Below are 22202 nucleotides of genomic sequence, written 5' to 3' on the forward strand. Positions count from 1 at the left end.
GATTGCAAAATGCTCAGATACTGTGGTCATGGGGGCCATACAAGTACTTAAAACAGACTGAGATGTATGGAGAGGTGTCAGCTAAATGGAAAGAAATAACATTTGACATTCCCCAAGAACCTCCTTTTTGCTGAAATAGAAGAAAACATATGAAAAGGAGAGATAGCATTTGTCATTTTTGTGAGGGCCTTTTGAAAACATGAGGAAAGATGTGTACTGAAAAGAAATATACCCATATATAAATACTAAACAGTGTCTGCTGTAATCTACCTGAGTAAATAACAAAGGCTTTGCCTCTGCTATGGGAGATTAATTCCCCAAAGTACAGTTCCCTAACTGGAAGGTGTTCTGCATGTGTGATAACAACTATCAACAAGTGGTGGCTCTGGGTTGCTACCATCTAAGAACGGGCAGGTCTGGAAGCGAGTTTACTGGGCATAATTAATTCCAGACCTTCAGTGAAATAATTTACGCTTTTGAGCCTTCTCATACATGTAACTGTCTGACGACATAGTCTTTTACACATCCGTCCAGTAAATCAAATATCCCAGTGCTCTGTCTATCACACAGGGACATCATGTGAATGTGGAATTTCCTCTTTCAAGGTCTTTGGGGATATATGTGAACAGACATGGGTGTCCTTTCCCTTGACACGTGGAACATGGCTAACATTTTTTTTTTGTAATATACAACAACAATCTAAAGCAAAGGAAATGTGTAATTTAGTACAAGGGTCTATGTGACAGTGTGATTTGTCCATTTAAGTGAATACGTAGTATCTTGGAGGCTTCAGAGGGAAGGACTCTTTGGCAACTTTGATGGCAAAAAACAGAGCCACCCATCCACTGGATCAGAGATCTTGTAAGGATGGAAGGCATTCCATGCCTTCTCCCTTCTAAGCCTCTGTGGATATTTCTATTTAATTTTAGGGTTTCTTTTCTTCCCTGGAAACTTTTTTGGGGGAAGAGAGGGTAGGTGTGCACATATGTCATATGAGGCATGAATTTAACTGTTCTTTCTTTTCTCATTACATCATTCCTATCTTCCTAACTGTGCCCCACAGCAAAGTTTCAATTAATGGGCTCTGTGCAATGAAGTCACCTCGGCAGCTTTGAAAACCTTAACCTACACATTTTACTTTAAACACCTTGAACCTTAATGTTTTACTTTAAACACTCAACTGGTCTGAGCTCTCTCTCCACATCCGACTCCAGTCTCTTTGCCACTGACTGCCTAGAACAAGTTAAGCCCTTTATTATAGTGTTTTACTGTATTAGATCGCCATGACTGAAAGAGCAAATGAAAAGGACATAGTACAGTATATGCAAAAACTGATCCATTACATATTGATCAAGTGACAGGCATTTCTGGATTTTGTTTGTAGAAGTTAAATATAGGATATAAGAAATGGGTCCAAAATTCTATGTTTATGTATCTTATTTTCTGATTATGCATACTGGCATTTCGGTTAAGCTATCTGAACTGTGTAATTTCCTTTTTTATTACATAAAGTGAAATTTTTGGGACCTGAGAAATTGTCCTGAAAATTTACAAGTGTCAGCACAAACATTTACTCACTGCCTCTGCCATGAGGATGATGATAAAAAAAAAATGATCTCTATTATATATGTGTACACACACACAAGCACATCCTGTGCAAGTGAATGAATACAGTGTTATCAGTCTGGCATAGTTGCTCTGTTGGCCTATATGTCCTACAAAGAAATAACTGGAAAGCCTGCTCTGGAATGCAGAGTCGGGAATGTGGCATATGTGGATACCATGGTGATAAGAATGTTGTAAATAAATACAGTTGATCAGTATGAAAATGAAAATGGCCTTAAAGCAGATTTCACTGTGCAAGGAAAATGTAAATATAGTTATTTATATTACATAGGAGGCTACCATATACAAGCAGTTAGACATATCAAATATGCAATAAACTGCAATATGCCTCATAACACTCACAGCTTGCTTCAGATTTTAGTGGCATCTTTTAGGTAGTTTTGCATTTGTAGCTTCAGAAGGATAGGACTTAGTGAAAATCTAGACCACAAGAAAGAATAGGACAAGAGTCTGAAACCCTGCGTGCATGTGAGCTGTCCTGGAAATCCAGTGAAACTTTTGGCTCCTGCCAGTCACAATCACAAGCCAAAATTCCATATGTTATTCCATACTGGGCATAAATTTATGGCACACAGCCTTTGCCTTCCAAGGCATATTTAATTTTAGAAAAACACATCAGTAAAAGAAAGAGTTATCTTTTATACAGCTATATTTTGTAAATTGTGAAAACAATATTTTTTAAAACAAGAGTTTGTAACAGAAGGGCCAGCAGTTCACACTAATGATCGTAAACCCAGCAATTCCCACTAATGATCATAAACCCAGAATATCGACTAGATTAATAATGTTCTCATAGTATAGTACTTTCTTTTGAACTGGCTTTTTCTTATGCAAAAAAAGATGAAGCTTAGCTAATTTTACAGCTTCTTTCCTTATTGAAGAAATCCCATATTATACAAACTTTTACTCACGTGAGTCCTCACGTAAGTAGTAATGCTGGCTTCCCCAGAACAGCGGGACTAGTTATGAGTAAGGATTTGCAGCAGTGAATAGCACTTGCATGCTAAAGCCACCAAAAATGGGATGCACTGTTTTAAAGGCTATTTGCACTATGAGTGCCACAGAAGAAATTTGAACTTGTTTTGTTTTGTGTTACGCATTTTAATAGAAAATAATGGTAAAACTTCTTCACTGGTGCATGAAATCTTAAGGCTACATATCTTCATCTGTGTGTGGCAACTCAATGGGTTTGTAATGTAGAAAAATATATAGTGGCATAACAGAAAAGAAAAAATCTTAAAGTGTATACTCTGCATTTGCTACTAGGTGCACATGGTCTTTTCAATATGGAAGTAGAATTTTTGCTGAAGTACCTTGTGGCAAATTTGAAATACTAGCCTGGGGGCCCCAATGAGACATAATTCACTATCCTAGCTAGAACAAATCAAGCTTCTACGTCCATGCCTCTGAACTCATTATTGACCTCAGGGAAAATGTTAGCCTTAAGCAAGTTTTAATAAAGACTCCTGTGGAGTAGTTTCTGTGGCACTAAATGAGATAATGAGAAACAAACCACTTATCTGCAATAGACCCAGGACCTGTATATAACCCTAACATCAGTTTTCTAAGATTCTTGGGATTCTTTCCAGAGATGAAACCAAGATCCAAAAGAGATTTTTTTACCTTGCTCACTAATTTATTATGTAAAAGTCAGGCTTAAATTCACCAATATTCTGCTTATCCTGTATGACCATCATTTATGTTAATAATGTTTTGGTAAAGTAAAAATGTCCACATAGTAAGCAAAACTCAATTGATAACTAAATTTTTTACTAAACCATCATAAAGTGCAAGTATCTAAAAATGGCTTTAAACATTAATAGTCAGTGTAACTTTTTCTAATTTATTTAAAACAATTGAAATACGTTATCACCATAATAAGTAGGTGGTGCATTACACCAAGCATGCCACAGGCTAGACTATTGTTTGAAGGTTTCTTGTAAAACAACTGAACACTAACTACCATTGCTGTAGGTAAATAAAAATAAACAGATGAGCAGCCTGTGTTCTTTTGAGGTTAGCACTGTATCTCATAAACGGTGACTGAACTGCCCCTCGTCTATCATTAATTACCAAATAAAACCTGCTAGGCAGAGGAAGGGGGTTGAAAATTAAACTGTGGTCCGGATACAGAGCGACGGAAAAAGAATCCTATGTCTGATAGTTATGATCATTAGTTTCCAACCCAGGCAGAGCGATCACAATTTTTGTGTGCGCTCATTTTCAGACGGGCATTAATTCACAGAGTGATGTTGTTCTTTATTTTTTGCAAATTCCACAGGCAAGTATTAAAGAATCATGAGATTCTGTGGGGTGAAATTGAGAAAAAAATACTATATGTTAATACTTTAGCGATACAGCTGAGGGAAACAATAATAAAAGCCAAGAAGAAGGTCAGCAGAAGAGGTACAGAAGGCCAGGTTCTGATCTCTGTTATACTGATGTAAATCCAGAGCTGTTCCATTCAAGGCATCCACATTAATCTGAACCTACTCTAACGTAACTCAGATCAGGCCCATTGTGATTAGGTTTTCATGAGAACAGTCACTTTGATATAATTTTAATTTAATTTGTACCTTTTCACTAGGTTTAATCAAGCATTTTCTATACACAGAGAAAATTAATAGACTAACATAAAACCAGGGAAAATATGTGCTATATGTGTTACAGTGAAATCATCACATATAAAGAAACTAATAAGTTGTGTTTGCAATCAATCAATTAATGTAATTCACATGAAAAATTTCTAGCACTTCTCCTTTTTATGGAATCTCTTGACTTTTTTAATTGTGTCTCAGGAATCATTGTGTAGTTTATGATTCTGGAGTTACTAGCCATGTGTTTGGGGGGAGGGTTGTTTTTGTTTTTAACTGGTTGGTCTAAAAGCAGATAGTACTTGGTGATTCCAATAAAAATGGAATTGAAGCACGTTTCTATGTAACCAATAGCCTTATATAGTTGAGATGTGGTGGGTAGAGAGGAAAGAACAAAATATTTCTAGTTTGAGTAGAGATTAAATGACAAGAAGACTGGAGTTGCCATCTACTGGAGTGTACAAAGAATGACAACTGACATGTACAAAAATCCTATCATGAAATAATTAGTCAAAATAAGTCCAAGTGTTGCCACACAATTATAAAAAAATAATAATAATAAAGGGATATTATTCTTCAATGACAATTTTTCAGCAATTCAAAAAATACATGAGGATGCTGTACTAAAACCATCATATTTGCTTAACTTTTTTATCCATATCTTATAAAAGATTATTCTTAATACTTCATAGCAGCACATGTCTATTCCCCTATTCAAGCTTCACAAACATAAAACAATACCAGAAGCTGAAAGCAGTGATCCACTCTTCAAATATGAATACCTAATCGTTGTTATATTTTGTTGTGGTTTTTCACCATTATGCTTTGACCTACAATAAGAGACCTTTAGGAAATATCCTTAGCTAATGAAACATCTAAAGACAAAACAGCAATTTTTTTACATTTGTGTTACTATTAATCACAGTTACTCAGTATTCATCTGTGCAATTGTAATCATATGCAAAAAAAGCTGTTCACTTTTTTATTCAAATAAGATCTATAGCAGAAATGATGTTTCTCAGATGCCTCCTCTAACAGATAGCAGAACACACAAAAGCTCTTCAATAAAAACACTTCCAGAAACCACTTAATATACCAAATCATTCCCGAGACAAAACAGATCTTTCCCACATAGATCAGAACACCTGTAATCACCAGTTCAGTAAGGAAAGCAAGAAGTGTAGAACAAGTGCTTCAGTTGACACGCTGGCTGTCTCTGAATTTCTGGTTAGCATATCTAAAAGAGGCACAAAAGCTGCAGGGGAAATTACACCAAACTAGTAGGGGGCATGATGTCCGGTACAGCTACAACCTAGCAATTCAATGTATTCAAAGGAACAGACACTAAGAGTCAGCAAGGGTGCTGACACACTGCATCGATCCTTACAAGAAAAAGAACATGGCTGTAAGACATTTGCATTTCTTGGCATTCTTTTAACAAGTTAATTTTTCTTTAACATTTAGTGAACATATTCATTAGTCTGTTATTAAATCCTTTATATTAAGTGACTGGACTGAAGTCTCTGACGTGATCTTTGTGATTATGATTAATGGAACTCATACACAAAGGATTATTTCTCTGTAAAACGTCAAATTGTATAATCGCTGGAATTAATCCCAAAGGGCCATAGAAAATGTTCTGAACAGTTCCAAGTCACATTTTTATCACATTTTTCCTTTGACTGGGAGGCGACCTTTAATTGCAGCTTTAGGAAAAGCAAGTACTGTAAGCAAGTCATCAAACATGATGAAAAATGATGTATTTCTCCAACAGAGCCTAAAAGTAACCAATTTATTTTTTACCCCAGTCTGTAGGCAAAATGGCAAAAGCTGATCAATAAACAACAGGGTTTTTTAAAGGGATACCATCAATTTCTTTCATCCACCAAGTTTGGAACCAACCCGACAATTGACATCACTGGCAGTTTTGTCAGAGTAAGGACTGAGTGAAAGATGGTAGGTTTTGGATTTTGGGATTTTATAAATCTAATAACTTTTTTTTACTTTTCTGGATATATATACATGATATTTCTGTAAAAATAGAAATCTGGGATATGTGGAGACAGAGTAATTTAATAATTGTCCTAACAGGTTTTGACTAGATGAGTGAAGACTTAGTCAATCTGCGAGTGGTAAATTTTGCCAGAATATGCCTATTTACTAGAGCAATCTGAAAATAAAGTGTGATTTTTATTTTTGTATGAAAAATTTCTCCATTCTCATCCAAGTGGTTATGTCCTTACAAAAATTCATTTTTGGTGAAATTTTAGAACTATTTATTATTTTTCATTGAATCACACAGAAGTTTTAAAAAACCCACCCAAGGAGTCCTTTAAAATGAGGACAAAGGATAACATTTTCCAAAGTAACTAAGGTACCTGAGTTCTATTGAAAGTCAATTGGATTTAAGCACTTCAGAAGCCTAAATCCCATTTTCAAAAATTATTTAGGAGCCTAACACACTTTTGAAAATGTTACTGTGAAAGCTGAAACTTGACCTGATGTTCAATAAGGAGTTAGTGGAGCAAGCAGCATAATGGGTGATGGGGTTTTGGTACCCATGTTGCTGAGGAGGCTGAATCTGCCTGGGTTCCCTTGTTTGTGTATCTTGGGAAGCATGCAGAAGATCCCTGGGGACAGGTTCACGGGGATAAGTTTGTAGAGTTTCTCTTAGAGCTGTTTGGGGAAGGATTTTTACATCAGTTTCAGCTTTCATCAGGCTGATGTTGTCTGGACGAGGTATAATCCATTGTAATTTTTCAAAAGACATTTGAAAATGTCAATGCCAGGTCACCACTGGAAAGCAATAGGCAGAGTCTCCTTGATAACTGCAGTTCATGAAACATGCTTTTTGTGGCTGACGTTATGTGAGAAACCAGTTTCAGGAAGGCATCTAGGAAGACACCTAGACAGCAACTACCCTGGTGATTTGGGATAAGTGTCCTTCATTGGAGGTGATAACATACTGGCACCATGTTCGTCAAAGTGATTCCTGCTGCCTTCTAGCCTGACTTCTGTCTGCTTGGGTTCATCTTCAGCCAGCTCATCATCTATTTGCAGGTATTGGCCAATGGGACTGCTGTTAAAGTATGATGTGAAGGTTAAATAGAGGTGCATACTAGATACTTCTGCCATTTGAGTCCATGGAGTCTCAGAAATTCTTCCAGTGGCTGCATGAAGATAAGGAAAAGGCTAGGAGAGATGATTAAACCTTGTCTTACTCCACAAGCGCCCTCCGATGGCACATAATCAGATGCCCATCACTATCTTCTGGTTACAGATCTTGAGGGAGGATTTAAATTGTGACAGAATATTTCCTTTCACCTCTTCAATATCTCTTACGCAGGATAACAATATCCTGTGATCACCCTTTATTTTTGTGACAGAGGAGGGGAAGAGGTTGTGGATGTAACTGATGGGAGAATAGAGGAGGAAGAGATTGTCCAAGGTTTTCAGATACTCCACTTTGAATATGGAACAGGATTTGTGATATTATGCTAAATGCACAAATAGTGGAAAGGTTACTTGTCCATCTTTCTGTTCTGGTGAGTAGAAACCAAAGACGTATGAATACCCAGAAAGGTCTGTAGTCAGCCCAGCAGCCCATTCTCATGTTCCAACAAAAGAGGAGGTCACCACTACAGAGGCTGCACTTGAGAAGCAATAGTGGCAGAGCTGAATTCGATAGAATCCCACTCTGGTTCCTAACTAGCATTCCCTCTCCTAATTTTTAATTTGTACTCAAAGGATCTGACCTCAGTAGGCTGTGACCAGCACACTGACAATCACAGGATTCACTTGTAGCAGATGAACATGTAATAAAATATGATTATACAGGAACGTCATCATATAAATTGGCCACCTCCAAAATGAAGTACTTTCACTGATACTTCAGAAGCAAAAGCAAATATCAGCAACAGACCAGACAATTAATACCTCAAATAAAAGTAATGAGAACCCAGAATGAAAAATGTGCACACTAATTCCAATTCTTCCTTAGCCACATACAAGCTAGACATAGGGCAAGTTGAGATGGTTTGTATTTGGACTCAAACCTACAAGAATATGGAAACTGCGCACCTTCTAAATTTCCCCTGCTGTATGGACTCCCATACTGACACAGTGTTGTCCTTTACCCTTCAAATAATTATTGTCCTTCTTCAAGGTTAAAGGGTAATAACAACAACAAGCAACAACAAAATAAAAATGTAATCCCAGTAATAACTCCCAAAGCTACATATAAAATTATATTGTAAACCAGCCTTTTTACAACACACCCTGTTACTGATCTTCAATTTGACAAACCCTAATTACCATTCCTGGAGTTATTTTCTTGGGGGCAGAAATGGCCTTCTAACTCTTATTTGGTATTTTTGGAAGATGACACCTTTAACATGTTTTGGCAGCATATCTCCTCCAATGCTCAATAAGCCTGTGAGAACAAGTGAACATGGCTTCAGCTGATCTACCTCAGCACACAGTTTAGGCTCAGCTAAAATAGCAATCTGAAGAAATACCATGTGACAAATCTTTCCATACGGCATGAAACACGTCATGGGCATCTTCAAATAACTTTATGCTGGCTCCAAAAATGTGTGCATGAAAGCATCCCAGTTTTGTGCATTATTATTATTATTTGTATTGAACCATAGCACAAAGACCTCAGTTGGAACTGGGGTCCAATTATGCGAGGCAGTGTGTCAAAACAGAAACAAAGGAAACAGTACATGTCCTAAAGTGACTAAAATCTAAAAAAAGACAAGACAGATGAAGAGGGGGAGGACAGGCATACAACATACACGAAGAATGAGCAGGATGATGATAGGGGGATGCATGATGACTTTTATATATTTTTTGAAAACTATCCTCAAATGCTCCTCCACTCAGCCATTGTTAGTTATTATATATAAGTATATAAACTATGCCCATCTTCCATTCTAGCTACATTTTTGTCCTCAGATGGCATATTCCTAATGGCAAATTGGTTTCCTTAATCACTTTTTGTCCCCTATCTTCCTATTCCCAAGATGGATCCCATTTTAGGGCCTTGGAAGGAGGGTGGAGTTTGTAGCCAATCTGAAGAATCTCTCATGAACTAGCAATTAAGCAGACTATGATATGAGCAGGGTACTGGGCTGCTGAAGTATCATGCTGGGAAACTCCTGGGAGTTGTTTCTCTTCCCCCACTGACCTGAGGCCACGTGGCTAAGAGAAGAGGAGCTGCTTGGGGCAATGTGCAGCGGGAGGTGGATCCCCAGTCACTAGGTCTGGAGTGGCAGAGATACACTGCAAACTCAAAAAGGGGCACATATCAAGTGTTTTTAGTTTTACACCAATTATTTCCCTTGGATTTACCATTGTCATAGGATCGCATTATTTGGAACTTCACTGACGTAATCATGAAAAATTGTTATTATTTTTCCACAGTCTGGAGTCAAAGTCATATATAACACGCAGAATGGATTTATACATGTGAACACTTTGTTTATAGACAAAAATCTGTAGATAATGTTAAAAGATCTACAATACATTTTGAGCTATTGGGCATTTCACAGATACTGACCACTGATTTTGATTTAGAAGCTCTAACTAATAAAAGCTTGGCTCCATACCAAATCTGAAAAAGAAATCAAGCACTCTCTTGTCAGATTATAAGTATTTGCACTACAAAAAGAGTACAAAGTGAGCCAAGTGTTCTTTAAAAATGGTTCTCCAGTATTCTTAACAGACACAAAAGGCCCTATGTGCCTTTAGAGAGGACAATGCAGTTTTACTATTAAGCCTTACACTAATTTTGCACAAAATATGGAATGGGTCCTAATAAACTCTATGGTATTCATCCTATAGCAGAGATTTCCAAAATTAAAGACTCAGAATTGCATCAGTGAGTACAAACACTCACTAGTTAAGAAAGCTAAGTAAATTAGATGCCCCTGAGACCAAGGTCAACTTCTCAAGTGACTCTGCATCTGTTTATAGAATTCACTGTAAGTTTCAAATCATTTGTTTTAAGACAACAAGTGATCAGTAATAAGCTTTCATTCTATCATGTCTTTTTTTGTTTTTGTTTGTTTTTTTTTGCTGTCAGTTGTGTAAGATCCTTAGCATAGGAATGTGAAAACATAAAAAGATTTAAAGAGGCATGATCCAAAGCTTCCCATTGACTCCAATTGGCTTTAAATGAAGACGTTAATGAACAAAGATAGCTTTCTTTAAAATATATATATAAAAAAACCAACCAAACAACGCTACACACATACACATTAAATTGCTTAGGAATGCCTATTAATTATTGGCAATAATTTAAAGAAAGGTCAGATTGTACACTTGTTAGGACAGTGACCATCTTTATGTTATGTGTTTTTACAGTGCCCAACACTATGGGATCTTGGTCCAGGAATGGTGTTTCTAGACATTGTAGCAATATAAATTATAACAATACTTCAGCTTCTCTAGGTTTACCACCATTATCAGAATTAATCCCATGTGATATGATCATCAGTATTTATATTTTTGTATTTTATATTTTCCTACTGTAACCCTTCTGCCCGTCAGAGTTGGCAGCAACAAGGGCCGGGTTCAATATCTAGGGGATCCATTCCAATAACACAATGCAAACCGGCTCGAGCCCCCACCCAGTGACCTGGGAAAAATATATACCACCCCCGCTGGGCGCCTCCAAGAGGCAATACTTCCCCTCTCGCAAGCACATAGTCTGAGTGTAGCAAAAGTCTTTTAATAACAGAGAGAAACAATGTGGCATTATGTTGGGGAAACACCACCAACAGGATTCATAACACAACCCATGAGCAAAAACAACCCCACCCCAGGCAAATTGGGGCATGCCCTTTTCCCTTTGGTTCTTGAGTCCAGCAACCCCAAATCACCCAAAGTCCCAAAAGTCCAATGCCCCAAAAGTCTCTGTCCCTGGTCAGGGCAGCCCCAGAGTTCGAAAGTTTATCGGCGGAGCTTTACCTCCCAACCTGGGTGGAAATGGGACGGGGGTAAGAGGCACCTTACGTGATCTGAAGCTGACCGCCCCATAGCTCCATAGCGGCGCTCCGCCAGCCGCCCCACGAACTCCTTCGCTCAGCTGCGCTCCGCTCCGCCAGCCGCCCCACGAACTCAGCTCCACGGCCCACAAGCAGCTCCTGCCATCCACACACTGCTCCGCGTCGAACTGCTTCACCAGCCGTCCCGCAAACTGCTCCACAATATATCTTCAGGCTCCCCCACTACTTAACACAACACTCAGTGATTTCAGCTCTTAGGTGAATTCAGCTTATAGTAGGGGAGCCCCAGTGCTGGTGCACTGTCAGCCCAAAGTGAGCTCAGCAGCCTATAACTAGACTTCTAATGAAATCAAAATTAGCTCTGATATTCCACAGTGGAGAGAGGAGGAAGTGCAATCAGCATGTAAGGCCCTCACCAAGGGGCCCATGCCACCAAGTACTACTACTTGTCCCCAGCCTCTCTCCATTCACACAGTTTTGGAACCCATGACCCTTGCCTAGCGAGTGCTACTTAGTTGATGGTGAATCCCTCCATCATAACAAAAGGCCACGTACAGTTCCAAGCACAGTTCCCATAATCAGGGTAATAACAATTTATTCTTCCTGCCCCAATAACAGAGACACTGGGGATCCCACAGCAGCCAAAGTGACCATTTGGGCAGCTATGGTCTCATTCTAGGCGTGGTGGGTGTGCCTATGCAAATGAGATCGGCCCCTGAAGTTCTTTTCCACAACTTGCCACACCTCACCACCAGATGTCAGGGTGGAGCTCATCCTGACACTGCTTACACTACTATATATGATAAGATGTAAACTTCCTGTAATCTTCCAGTGAAATGGATTACATGCAAAAAATGATTTCAAAAGGAGGTCTATATTCTGATAATGGTAATTTTGCAAATTTTCTCCTTTCTGTCTCTGTATATTGTCAGAGCAGAAAAATGGTAGCATAAAAATATTGCCCTTCTAAACAACCAAAATATAGAAAAAAGGCACAGATATCTGGGCATGATTTAGTCTGCCAAAGATCTGTTTGTATGTTTTCTATAGGGGTTGTGAGATATTGATCATCATCTATCCCCATGGCTACCTAGGCCAGTCTGTATTGTTTAGAGACTGTAGGAATTCTAGGAGTTCAGAGAACATTTCAGACGATAAAACATTCCAATAAAATTATCTGGAAACATATTGCTTAACTGTAATGCCTTACTCACTCGGAATATTACCTGTTCTGAGTGAAGAAAACACAACTAGAGACTTTATTCCAAGAACTTTTTTGTTCCTTGGCTCAGGTAGAAAAAAACTTGCACCAACCTAGCCTATTTGTGCTAATGTTCTCAGTGCCAAAACACTGGATGCCTTGAAATTAATTTAGTCTCAAACTCTTTAGCTAATGGGGGCAGTGCATACTCCACAGCAATGGTATAGTGGAAACTGTACTATATTCCCGCAAGAAGATTATGAGAAAACAAATATCGACTCAGGGTGGGATTTTTTTTGTTTTGATTTTCTGGTTGTTTATGAGAAATATATTTGGAAAAGAGCAAAAGAAGTGACTTGAGAAGTATTTCCTAATACTATGAAGAACAGATTTGTGCCTAATGCACTGTGAAGATTTTCCAGGAACAGTTTATCCAGTTGTAAAATGACTCCCGGTAAGGCTGCCAGGAACAGCTTTTAATTTGTTCACCCCAACCTTCTGAAAACTTATTTTAGAACTTTCTTTCTATGAATTCCTGCACCTTGTTAGTCTGAGTAGTGGTTTTTGGCAGAGAGACTTTGTCTTCACTGCAAAAAAGGTGAGTTTTTTACATCAAGACAGCGATCTCAATGTAAAATCCTAGTTGAGACAAGGCACAGGTAGTTTTTACCTTTAAGCTTTAAGAGTGTAAAGAGTTGATTTTGACTTGCTACTTCAAGGTAAAAATTACCTGTGCCTTGTCTCAACTAGGATTTTACATTGCAAGCACTATCTCAAATTAGCTATCTCAATGTAGAAATGTGTCTCTTTCCAATGAAACGTAGCCTTAGGTTTTCTCTATGCCGGGAAAATGAGTTGGGTTACAAGATGTGTCAATTAACACACTTCAATTAATGTGTTTTAAAAACCATTTAGTATGCAGTATAGACAAAGACAGTTATATTTTGAAATGTGTTACCTAGTCATGACTAACCATAAGAGGAAACGGTGACCCGTGGGGTATGTCTACGGTGGTGTGTGGTACCATTTTAACACCAGTTAACTGGAAATCAATTAACTCTAGTTAAGTAACACCTCCAGAAATGCTTTAGAAGGTCTTGGAATAGATGTTTGTAGAGCGTCTAGATTAGCATTTCTGAAGGTGTTAACTAGATTTAACTGAAATGCAATTCACTCGAGTTACAACAAGACCAAACTTCTAGTCTAGACGTACATGAACTAGGAGTTGTTTACAACCAGCTTAATTGTTATATTTTCTTTAAAAGATACACTGACAATTTTGCATGTAGATTGCCTCCATGACTGACTTTACAGAGGTTCACATGGGTAACTGTTGTGGCTGGTGATGACAACCAAGTATCTGCATGAAGAGATAAAAGTGTATTTATCATATTGTCAAAATAAATAGGCTGATTTACATGAGAATATCTATTTCTTAAAGATTGTAACACATCCAATGTGTCTATTCTGTACTGATAGTAAGGCAGCAGAGATAGCTATCTTTTACTTATTACTTCAACACCTCGAATGGCCAGAGTCATTTTGATTAAAAAAACTTATATATTACAATGTTTGTGTGCCCACTAAAAATACCATTTTATATAGCTCATCCACTCCTTATTAACTGATATTCTAAATCCTATTTGGGGGGGGCAGTGAGGCAAATGCCAGGAGTGTCCAAGATGTAAATATCAGAGCAATAACAGATTTAATTTGCTACCCTTGAAGTCATGTCTTTTCTTTTCCTTTCCTTTCCTTTCCTTTTCTTTCTTTAAATGTTTATAACAATGCCACAGTTCAGTGCACTTGAAAATTAAAGACTACAGTGTAAAGATCAAGGTTTGAGTTTGTCCATTCCTAGCCACAAAGGGAAATTAAAATCACCAATCAAATTCCCATTCCTTATTACACTGATAGAAATAACTTAGAAAATACCAAAAGCAAGAAGTACATTTATGGTATTCTTTGTGCATGGCATAAACAAGATTATTTTACACTCTGCTCAATGGGATCTTGCACATTTTTGAGTTTACATATTTGATTGTTAATAAACTAAAGAGTATACATACACTTAGAGATTATGAGCCAAATTCTGCATTTATTTACACCGGTGGAACTCTACTGAAGTCATAGATTCATATTTTTCAAGTCGAGAAGGGACCACTGTGATCATCTAGTCAATACTAATTCAATCAGCTAAACTTTTTCTAAAGCTTTATATTTACCTTCTGTAACCTACTTTGCATTGATTTAATCAGTCTCCTTTAAATACATATACACTTAATTTATACTTCTGAAAACAACTTATAATAGCTGCATTTTATACAACTAAGTTAAGTCTTTTAATGTATACAAATGTGCCACAGGGTTTTGAACTGTAGAAAATGTGTAAACTTAACAAGTTGGCAGTGATAACAGCTTTGACAGAGGAAATTAAGTCATTTGAAGAAAAATTAGGTTGAAAGCAGATTTCTGTTTTTATTACAGTAAAAGGTACATTTTAAAATGTTTAGCCACTCTATGATAGACAAGTTTACCAAAGACATTGTAGAACCAAAACACATTCACCCAATTTTATTTTTGTTCGAACCCATATTCCATACTTCTTGGATTTAGTCAACCCACTGCTTCAATGGCTGTAGCTAGACATATTGAGCTCTGCCATTCTTAGAACGACCTGCTTTCTTTGTACAAAAGCATTTTTAGATAGGGGCACATTCTCTCCTACAACAGAGCTCGACTCAGCACACCACAGCTGATTCTGGCCCCCTAATTCTGAGAGCCAGCCTTCACTTTGACACCACTTACATCAGCTGAAGTAAGATCTAATTTATGCCATTGGCATGGGATCCTTAATAGATCCTGTGCCAATGCAAGATGTGCAGCACCTTCACCCACATCTGTCTTCCTCCTACACCAGCGGAGAAGGGGCCAGATTTAGAAAATTAATGCCCTGGAGAGTACTCACCAATGCCAGAAGAATTCTTTTCTGATGATTTGCAGCTGCCAATGGCTCCTTTATGCCATTTAAGTAGTAGATATCATCATTACAAATATAGGGCCTGCCAACCTCTCTTGAAGGGATAACAGAATTCTGTGAAGTTCCCTTTACAGAGTTGCCCCTGACCTGTTCAGGGGCAGAGAGTATTGAGCTCCTCCTGGGATTCCAGATCTAAAACCTTGGGGGGTTTGTGCAATTTCCATATAATCCCAATGCCTCAGTCTCTGCTGCTGACTTCATCAAATACTCAGAACTGGAATCCTGAATATGTCCTGGCATGGCCATGATTTTTACAGCCTCCCTTTCCTTGTTAGCTTCCCTTAGTCTCTCCCCATGTTCTTTCATCACTTTCCCCAGTGTTTTTGTGTAGTGGGAAAGAGAAGCCAATATGCACTGCCACTACCGGACAGGAACCGGCTGTAGTTGCCACTACAGGACTTCCTGAGCTGTGAATAAGGAACACGAGCGGGAGGAGAAACACGGTCAATTTTCCATCCATGATTAGAAGTCTAAATACTACAAAAGTTTCAGATTTTGGTATGTGCCCAGCCACTCTTATTGGAAAACAATGGATATGTACAGTAGAAGGGCATAAATACATTGAATTAGGAGGATAAATAATTCTTGATTCCCAGTTCTGAGACTGCAATCAAAGGATTTTAACACATTTGGGAAGGATGTTTTGAACAAATATGTTTGAAATGATTCACTCACATATTCATGTTTGAATTCCTGAAAATAGTTTTGGCATTACGTTTTCTGTGACTTCCCTTGGAAGAGAACTTCTGTAGTATCAAATCACTGTGTTCCTTGAGCTGTACCAGCACATGCTCAAAGCAGCCAATCATAATCAAATACGTTTAGCAGAACCAGGATCTTGTATTGATTCATCAAAAACCTGAAAAACTGTTTTGGTCAGTATTGTAGCCAAACTCAAAGCTAATCCAAATTTACACACCCACCTAATCATCAATGGTGACTTAAATAAGAGAACAGCACTTTCTTTTGCATGAAATGTGTTTTCATATCAAACTTCCTTAAAGGGATATACTGAACCCTGAGTTGTCAGTTCCAATAGCATTTGTCAGCCGTCTCACTTCTGATGGTATTTCATAATAGAAAAGAATGGCCAATATCTCCCTGACAATAGTATTGCATATTTCTCGGTCTAAAGATTACAGAGATAGCTTATCAACAGTGGTCTTTTCTATAAATAATGATGAATGAAAATTAGTATGCAATGATTTGTTGGTACATAGAACAAAGGGCAGCACAATTGGGAAAACATAATCTAATCGGGTTCCAAATCCCATCTCTCCCCACCACAAACACACTGAAAGGGCAACCTGCATGTTGATCTCATTCAGAAAGCACAGCATTCTTTATGCTGCATGAATAATAGTTCTGTGTGCCATAGCATAAGCTGCAAAAAAAAAAAAAAAAAAAAAAGCGCCATTAGGAAAAGCATGTGCTGACCACATTAAAAATATGCAGGATGGTAAAAGACCAAATGTAATTAAAACATACGAGTCCAGAAATTCGAATTTGAAGAGCCCTGACTGCCTTTCTGTGAGAAGGATTGCACAGAATTCTAAAACATGCCGTGGTGAGAGGGTATCAGAATAAAAACATATTCCCAACAAATGACTATAAAATTCAAACGTTGGTCTTGAAAAAAATAAAAGAAAAAAAATCCAAAGATCACATTTTCTATACTCATTCTCAGAACAAGAAACAAACACCCACCCCTATGTGCCTTATGAATCCAGGCGAGTTTAAACAAAAGGGGTGGGGGGAAGAAAGAAAAAAAATCTAATTCTGTTCTTCCTACTTAGAAATGCCAGGCTGCTGATGATAATTTTTGTGTGTGTGTGTGTTTGAGAAATGGAGAGAGAGGCTTAAAGTATTTTCCATTTCATCAAAGAACATATATTACTTTACTGGCTCACTAAAATGTTGGTTTTATGCCCACCCCTTTTCAATCTGCCCATGTCTGAGATGCACAGTGCAGGCGTACAATCATGAGCAGCTTACGACACTCAGTGAGCACTAGGTGCCTCTGCATGCTTTACCAACATACTGCTCAGCTGAAGGGAAGGGATTCTTGCTGTCTCTCTCTCTGCTCTAAGCATCACCTAACAAGCAAAGCGAACAAAGAATGGGAAATAAAGCTATCCTTAGCCGGTCAGTGAGTGAATTGTAATCTGTCTCTGTGGAGTAAAGGTTGTGCTGGTCAATGGTCGTTTCAAATGATGGACATTAAAGAGATTGTCAAATCCTGTGGAGTCGTTAGTAAAGAGTTTGGAGTTTTTTTCACAACGTCACAGTATTAACTGCAGAGAAAAGGACAGAGAGAGAGAGAAAGAGAAGATCAAGCTCATGCACATAGTTCTGAAACTTGCACGTCCTAGAAGTCAGCTAAAAAGCTAGCTGGACATCCCTTTAGCTCTTTGAGCAGAAGCAAAATAAGACATTGTGAGCCTGCCAGCTTTGCACAAAATTGAAAGGGACTGAATTTGTAGCACAGAGAGGTCTTTTTAAGTTCTGCATATAATTAGTCCAAACACAAAGGAAGCAACTGAATGGAGGTTGTCACTCTCTGGAAAAGGGTGGGTAAGACACTTTTTAATTAAATTCTTTCATGAAGAAAGATTTTTTTTTTCTTTGCTGCAGCATCTAACATGAACAAAATCAACATCTTTTTACCTGTGAATGTCTGTGAACTTTAATGCTGCACAGCTCCTGCATGCTGTAAAGTGAAATATTTGCCTGTGTCTTTTTTTCCCCCCTGAAATAAAATATGATGTAGAATTTGAAAAGATTTCAATGGACATTCTCAAGCATATTTGGAAATATTCTTGCTAATGGATTTCCTTCTTATTGGTCTCTGTTTAAACTGGTTGCTGAGGAAGCCCCCAGGGTTGATATTGTGTACACTGGGTGTCTTTTTAAAAATGCTTCCAGCCGTGAATAGTGGGTGTCCACAGCTATGTCGGTGTGAGGGCAGGCTTTTGTACTGTGAGTCATTGAATCTTACAGAGATGCCTCGCAACCTGTCGGGCATGATGGGCTTGTCTCTGCGGTACAACAGCCTTTCAGAGCTACATGATGGACAGTTCACAGGGTTAATGCAGCTCACGTGGCTCTATCTGGATCACAATCACATTTGCTCAGTGGAGAGGAATACCTTTCAAAAATTGCGGAGAGTTAAAGAACTCACTCTGAGTTCCAACAAAATCACCCAACTGCCCAATACTACTTTCCGACCGATGCCAAACTTGCGTAGTGTGGATTTATCATATAATAACCTGCAGTCTTTGGAACCAGATCTGTTTCATGGGCTGAGAAAACTAACAACTTTGCACATGCGGTCAAACGCCATCAAGTTTGTGCCAGTGAGAATTTTTCAGGACTGTCGCAGCCTGAAGTTTCTAGACATAGGATACAATCAGTTGAAAAGCCTGGCTCGAAACTCTTTTGCAGGCTTATTTAAACTCACTGAACTACACCTTGAGCACAATGATTTGGTGAAGGTGAATTTAGCCCATTTTCCAAGGCTCATTTCACTGCATTCTCTCTGCCTACGAAGGAATAAAGTCACTATTGTAGTCAATTCCTTGGACTGGATATGGAAATTGGAAAAAATGGATCTCTCTGGCAATGAGATTGAATACATTGAACCTCATGTTTTCGAAAGTGTACCTCACCTCCAATCACTGCAGCTGGATTCCAACCAGCTAACCTACATTGATCCTAGAATCCTCAACTCCTGGAAATCACTCACTAGCATCAGCCTTTCTGCAAACATCTGGGATTGCAGCCGTAACGTTTGCGCCTTGGCCTCCTGGCTAAGTAACTTTAAAGGTCGCTATGACAGCAATCTGCTCTGTGCCACCCCTGAATATGCACAGGGAGAGGATGTTTTAGATGCAGTGTATGCTTTTCACTTATGCGAAGATGCAGAAGACCCAACAAGTGTTAACATGCTATCAGCAGTAACAAACAACAGTGACCAAATGTTCACTTATAGCCCTGCCACAATAATATATGATGTGCAGGATACTGAAGGAGAAAGAACAACAAATGCCATAACGGTAACTATCCCCAGTGAAAACACTGAGAATGCTGTTCAAATTCACAAGGTGGTGACAGGGACAATGGCACTGATTTTCTCTTTCCTCATAGTGGTTTTAGTGTTGTATGTCTCCTGGAAGTGTTTTCCAGCCAGCCTAAGGCAACTCAGACAGTGCTTTGTGACACAGCGCAGAAAGCAGAAGCAGAAACAAACCATGCATCAAATGGCTGCCATGTCAGCCCAGGAGTATTATGTTGATTACAAACCCAACCACATTGAAGGAGCCCTGGTGATCATTAATGAATATGGATCTTGTTCCTGTCACCAGCAGCCAGCAAGGGAATGTGAGGTGTGATTTTCTGTGGGGATTTAAACAGTGTGCAACCAAATAACAATGGGCAGACAGTTGGATGGGGGTTTACTGTGCTTTTCTGATAATTTCTGATGCACTTCTTTGCTGAAATTGTAAGAGGATCTGTCTAAAAGACTTGATATGTTAGCTTTATTGTGTCTTAAAATCTTCAGGACAGTCAGTCCTAACATTTCATATGATAATATTCCCTTTGAAGATCTGACAATATTCAGGAATCCGAGAGTGTAAAAAGGTACCAATTATTGATTGATTTTTTTTGTAAACTACAAAAACGTTTAAAATAAAAAAAATAGCATTTACAGTTTTTACAGACTGGTGTATACTACATGAATTGTTACCTGTATGCAAATTACAACAGTTTAACCTCTTTTCTCTTCACATAAAGTGTTGAAATGAAAATCTATCAGCAAAGAAGCCACATAAAATTGAAAGATTAAAATTAAGCAGATGGCTTCACAGTGTAATTATTACACATCCACATACACCATGTTATTGAAAACAAAAAAAAAGCATGGCATAGCAAATATATTTTTGTTAATATGCTACCTGTAACAGTATATCACTAAAAGAAGGAGCTGAGTCATCTTGGAAAGGCTAAAGTTCTAACCTGTCACAAAGAAATATTTCTGAAGATTTTTCAAGATAGCTGACTTCTGAGTTGTACTAAGAGCCACAAAGATGCAGCATTTCCCATCAGTACATTCTGTATCTGAATTAATTACATTGCAAAGTCTGATTAAAAAAAAGACAGCCTAAAAAATGCTACTTTGTCTTTCCCTTTTTTTAAAAAAAACAAACACCTTATTTTAAAGGGCTTATTTAAAATCTTCTATCATTTCCCCCTTTCATGCTCTTATGCCGTATGCTAAAGGTAGAGAAACCATTTCTCTCTGCAATGTAGAGTAATGATGAAAGGACTAAGGAGGCAGCAATCCAATTTTCAGTGGTGAAAGCTCTGTGTGTTTCAAAAGTAGAACCTTGGGTGTAACACTGCAGGCCCATTAAGCATCGAGTGATTAGACCATACTTATGGTTACTATAGTAAACCACTGTCTTGGGATTGGGATAGCTTGTCAGTCACTGTAATCACAAGACATCCTGAACAGCCCCTCCTTTTAAAAATACCTGCAGAGGAAGAAAGTATATGAGCCCACCTCACTAAGTATTGACACAGGGATCGGTGATTACATTAACAGTGCTTTGTTAATCCAGAGCCATGCAGTGGTTTCATTTTATTGCCCTTCTTTAAATGCTTGCTTTTCCTTTTGCATTTTGGATTTTTCTCTCCAATATGTAACCAACCAATATGTACTGACTGCTCTCCATTCATGTCAATGAAAACGAGGGTGTTGCATTTTTATACCATCAGGCAGTGCATCTTTTCAAACCTTCCTCACACAGCATACCCTTCTAATAAAATGTTACAGATAATGGAGTTTGTAAAATGTATACACTTTGTACCTATTTCTTCATGCTAGGGCTAGCAACAACGGAAGGAAGTGCCACAAAATTGACATTTTTAATGTTAACTTAGATGTACAATTTTTTAAAAAAATGCCTATGACACTAACACAGATTTATAAAATGCAGATCATGAAAGGAGCAACCCAAGTTTTTTTCTGCAGAGAAGCTTAGTAGGCAATAATGTTTAATTGCATAAAAAGGAAGATTTTATAAATTATTTCTAAATGTCAAATGAGCATATCCTTTGAAGAGCCAAAGCTTACTCTTTGTCTGCTTAACAACTTTCACCCTGATTTATATTAATTAAATATGAAGTATTGCTGTAGTGTAATCAGATTATTTTATATAGTAAAACTACAATATCATAAATGAAAGCCATGATCCGCATCAGTAGAGGATCATTTTTTTCATTATTGCAAATTTGAAACTCAAAAATGAATGCTTTTGTTTTTAAGCCACTTACAATTTCCCTGCTGTCTTGAAATTTGCTCAGACTATTCTAGCTAGAATGGTATTTAACCATTTAAGCAATAGTGAATTTCTCTTTATGTTCCACTGCAAATCTGCAAGGGTCTAATTCTTCAGCCACTGAAGTCAATGGCAAAACTCCCATTGACTTCATTGGAAGAAGATCAGGCCCTAAATGAACAGTGATGAGCAGTGATGGAACCAACAGCAAGACATCCCCTTGTTTGTTTCTGTGTCTGCTGAGTTTTGTAAGACAAAATACTTTACACAATGTTAATTTAGAGCCATATTTTCCAGTCTTTGCTCATGAAAAGCTCCACTGAGTGCAAAGGGGGGTTTTGCCTGAGGCAGGTCTGCAGAATTTGGCTCCCTAACTTTAATTACAAG

General features: G+C 38.1%; 2 protein-coding genes across 11 annotated transcripts in view; one reads left to right on the top strand and one right to left on the bottom strand.

Moving 5' to 3' along the window:
* CTNNA2 (catenin alpha 2) overlaps positions 1 to 22202 on the bottom strand; it is a 784792-nt gene that overhangs the window by 199601 nt on the left and 562989 nt on the right. The window lies entirely within an intron of this gene.
* Positions 17489 to 20643, top strand: LRRTM1 (leucine rich repeat transmembrane neuronal 1). The gene has a single exon (XM_073340155.1). It carries the CDS (start codon positions 18300 to 18302, stop codon positions 19863 to 19865), a length of 1566 nt encoding a protein of 521 aa, XP_073196256.1. The 5' UTR covers positions 17489 to 18299; the 3' UTR covers positions 19866 to 20643.

Source organism: Lepidochelys kempii, chromosome 4, assembly GCF_965140265.1.
Source record: "Lepidochelys kempii isolate rLepKem1 chromosome 4, rLepKem1.hap2, whole genome shotgun sequence".
Classification (NCBI taxonomy): Eukaryota; Metazoa; Chordata; order Testudines; family Cheloniidae; genus Lepidochelys; species Lepidochelys kempii.

Coding starts and splice junctions, on each gene's coding strand:
- LRRTM1 (XM_073340155.1), top strand. CDS start 18,300: ATGGATTTCCTTCTTATTGGTCTCTGTTTAAACTGGTTGCTGAGGAAG.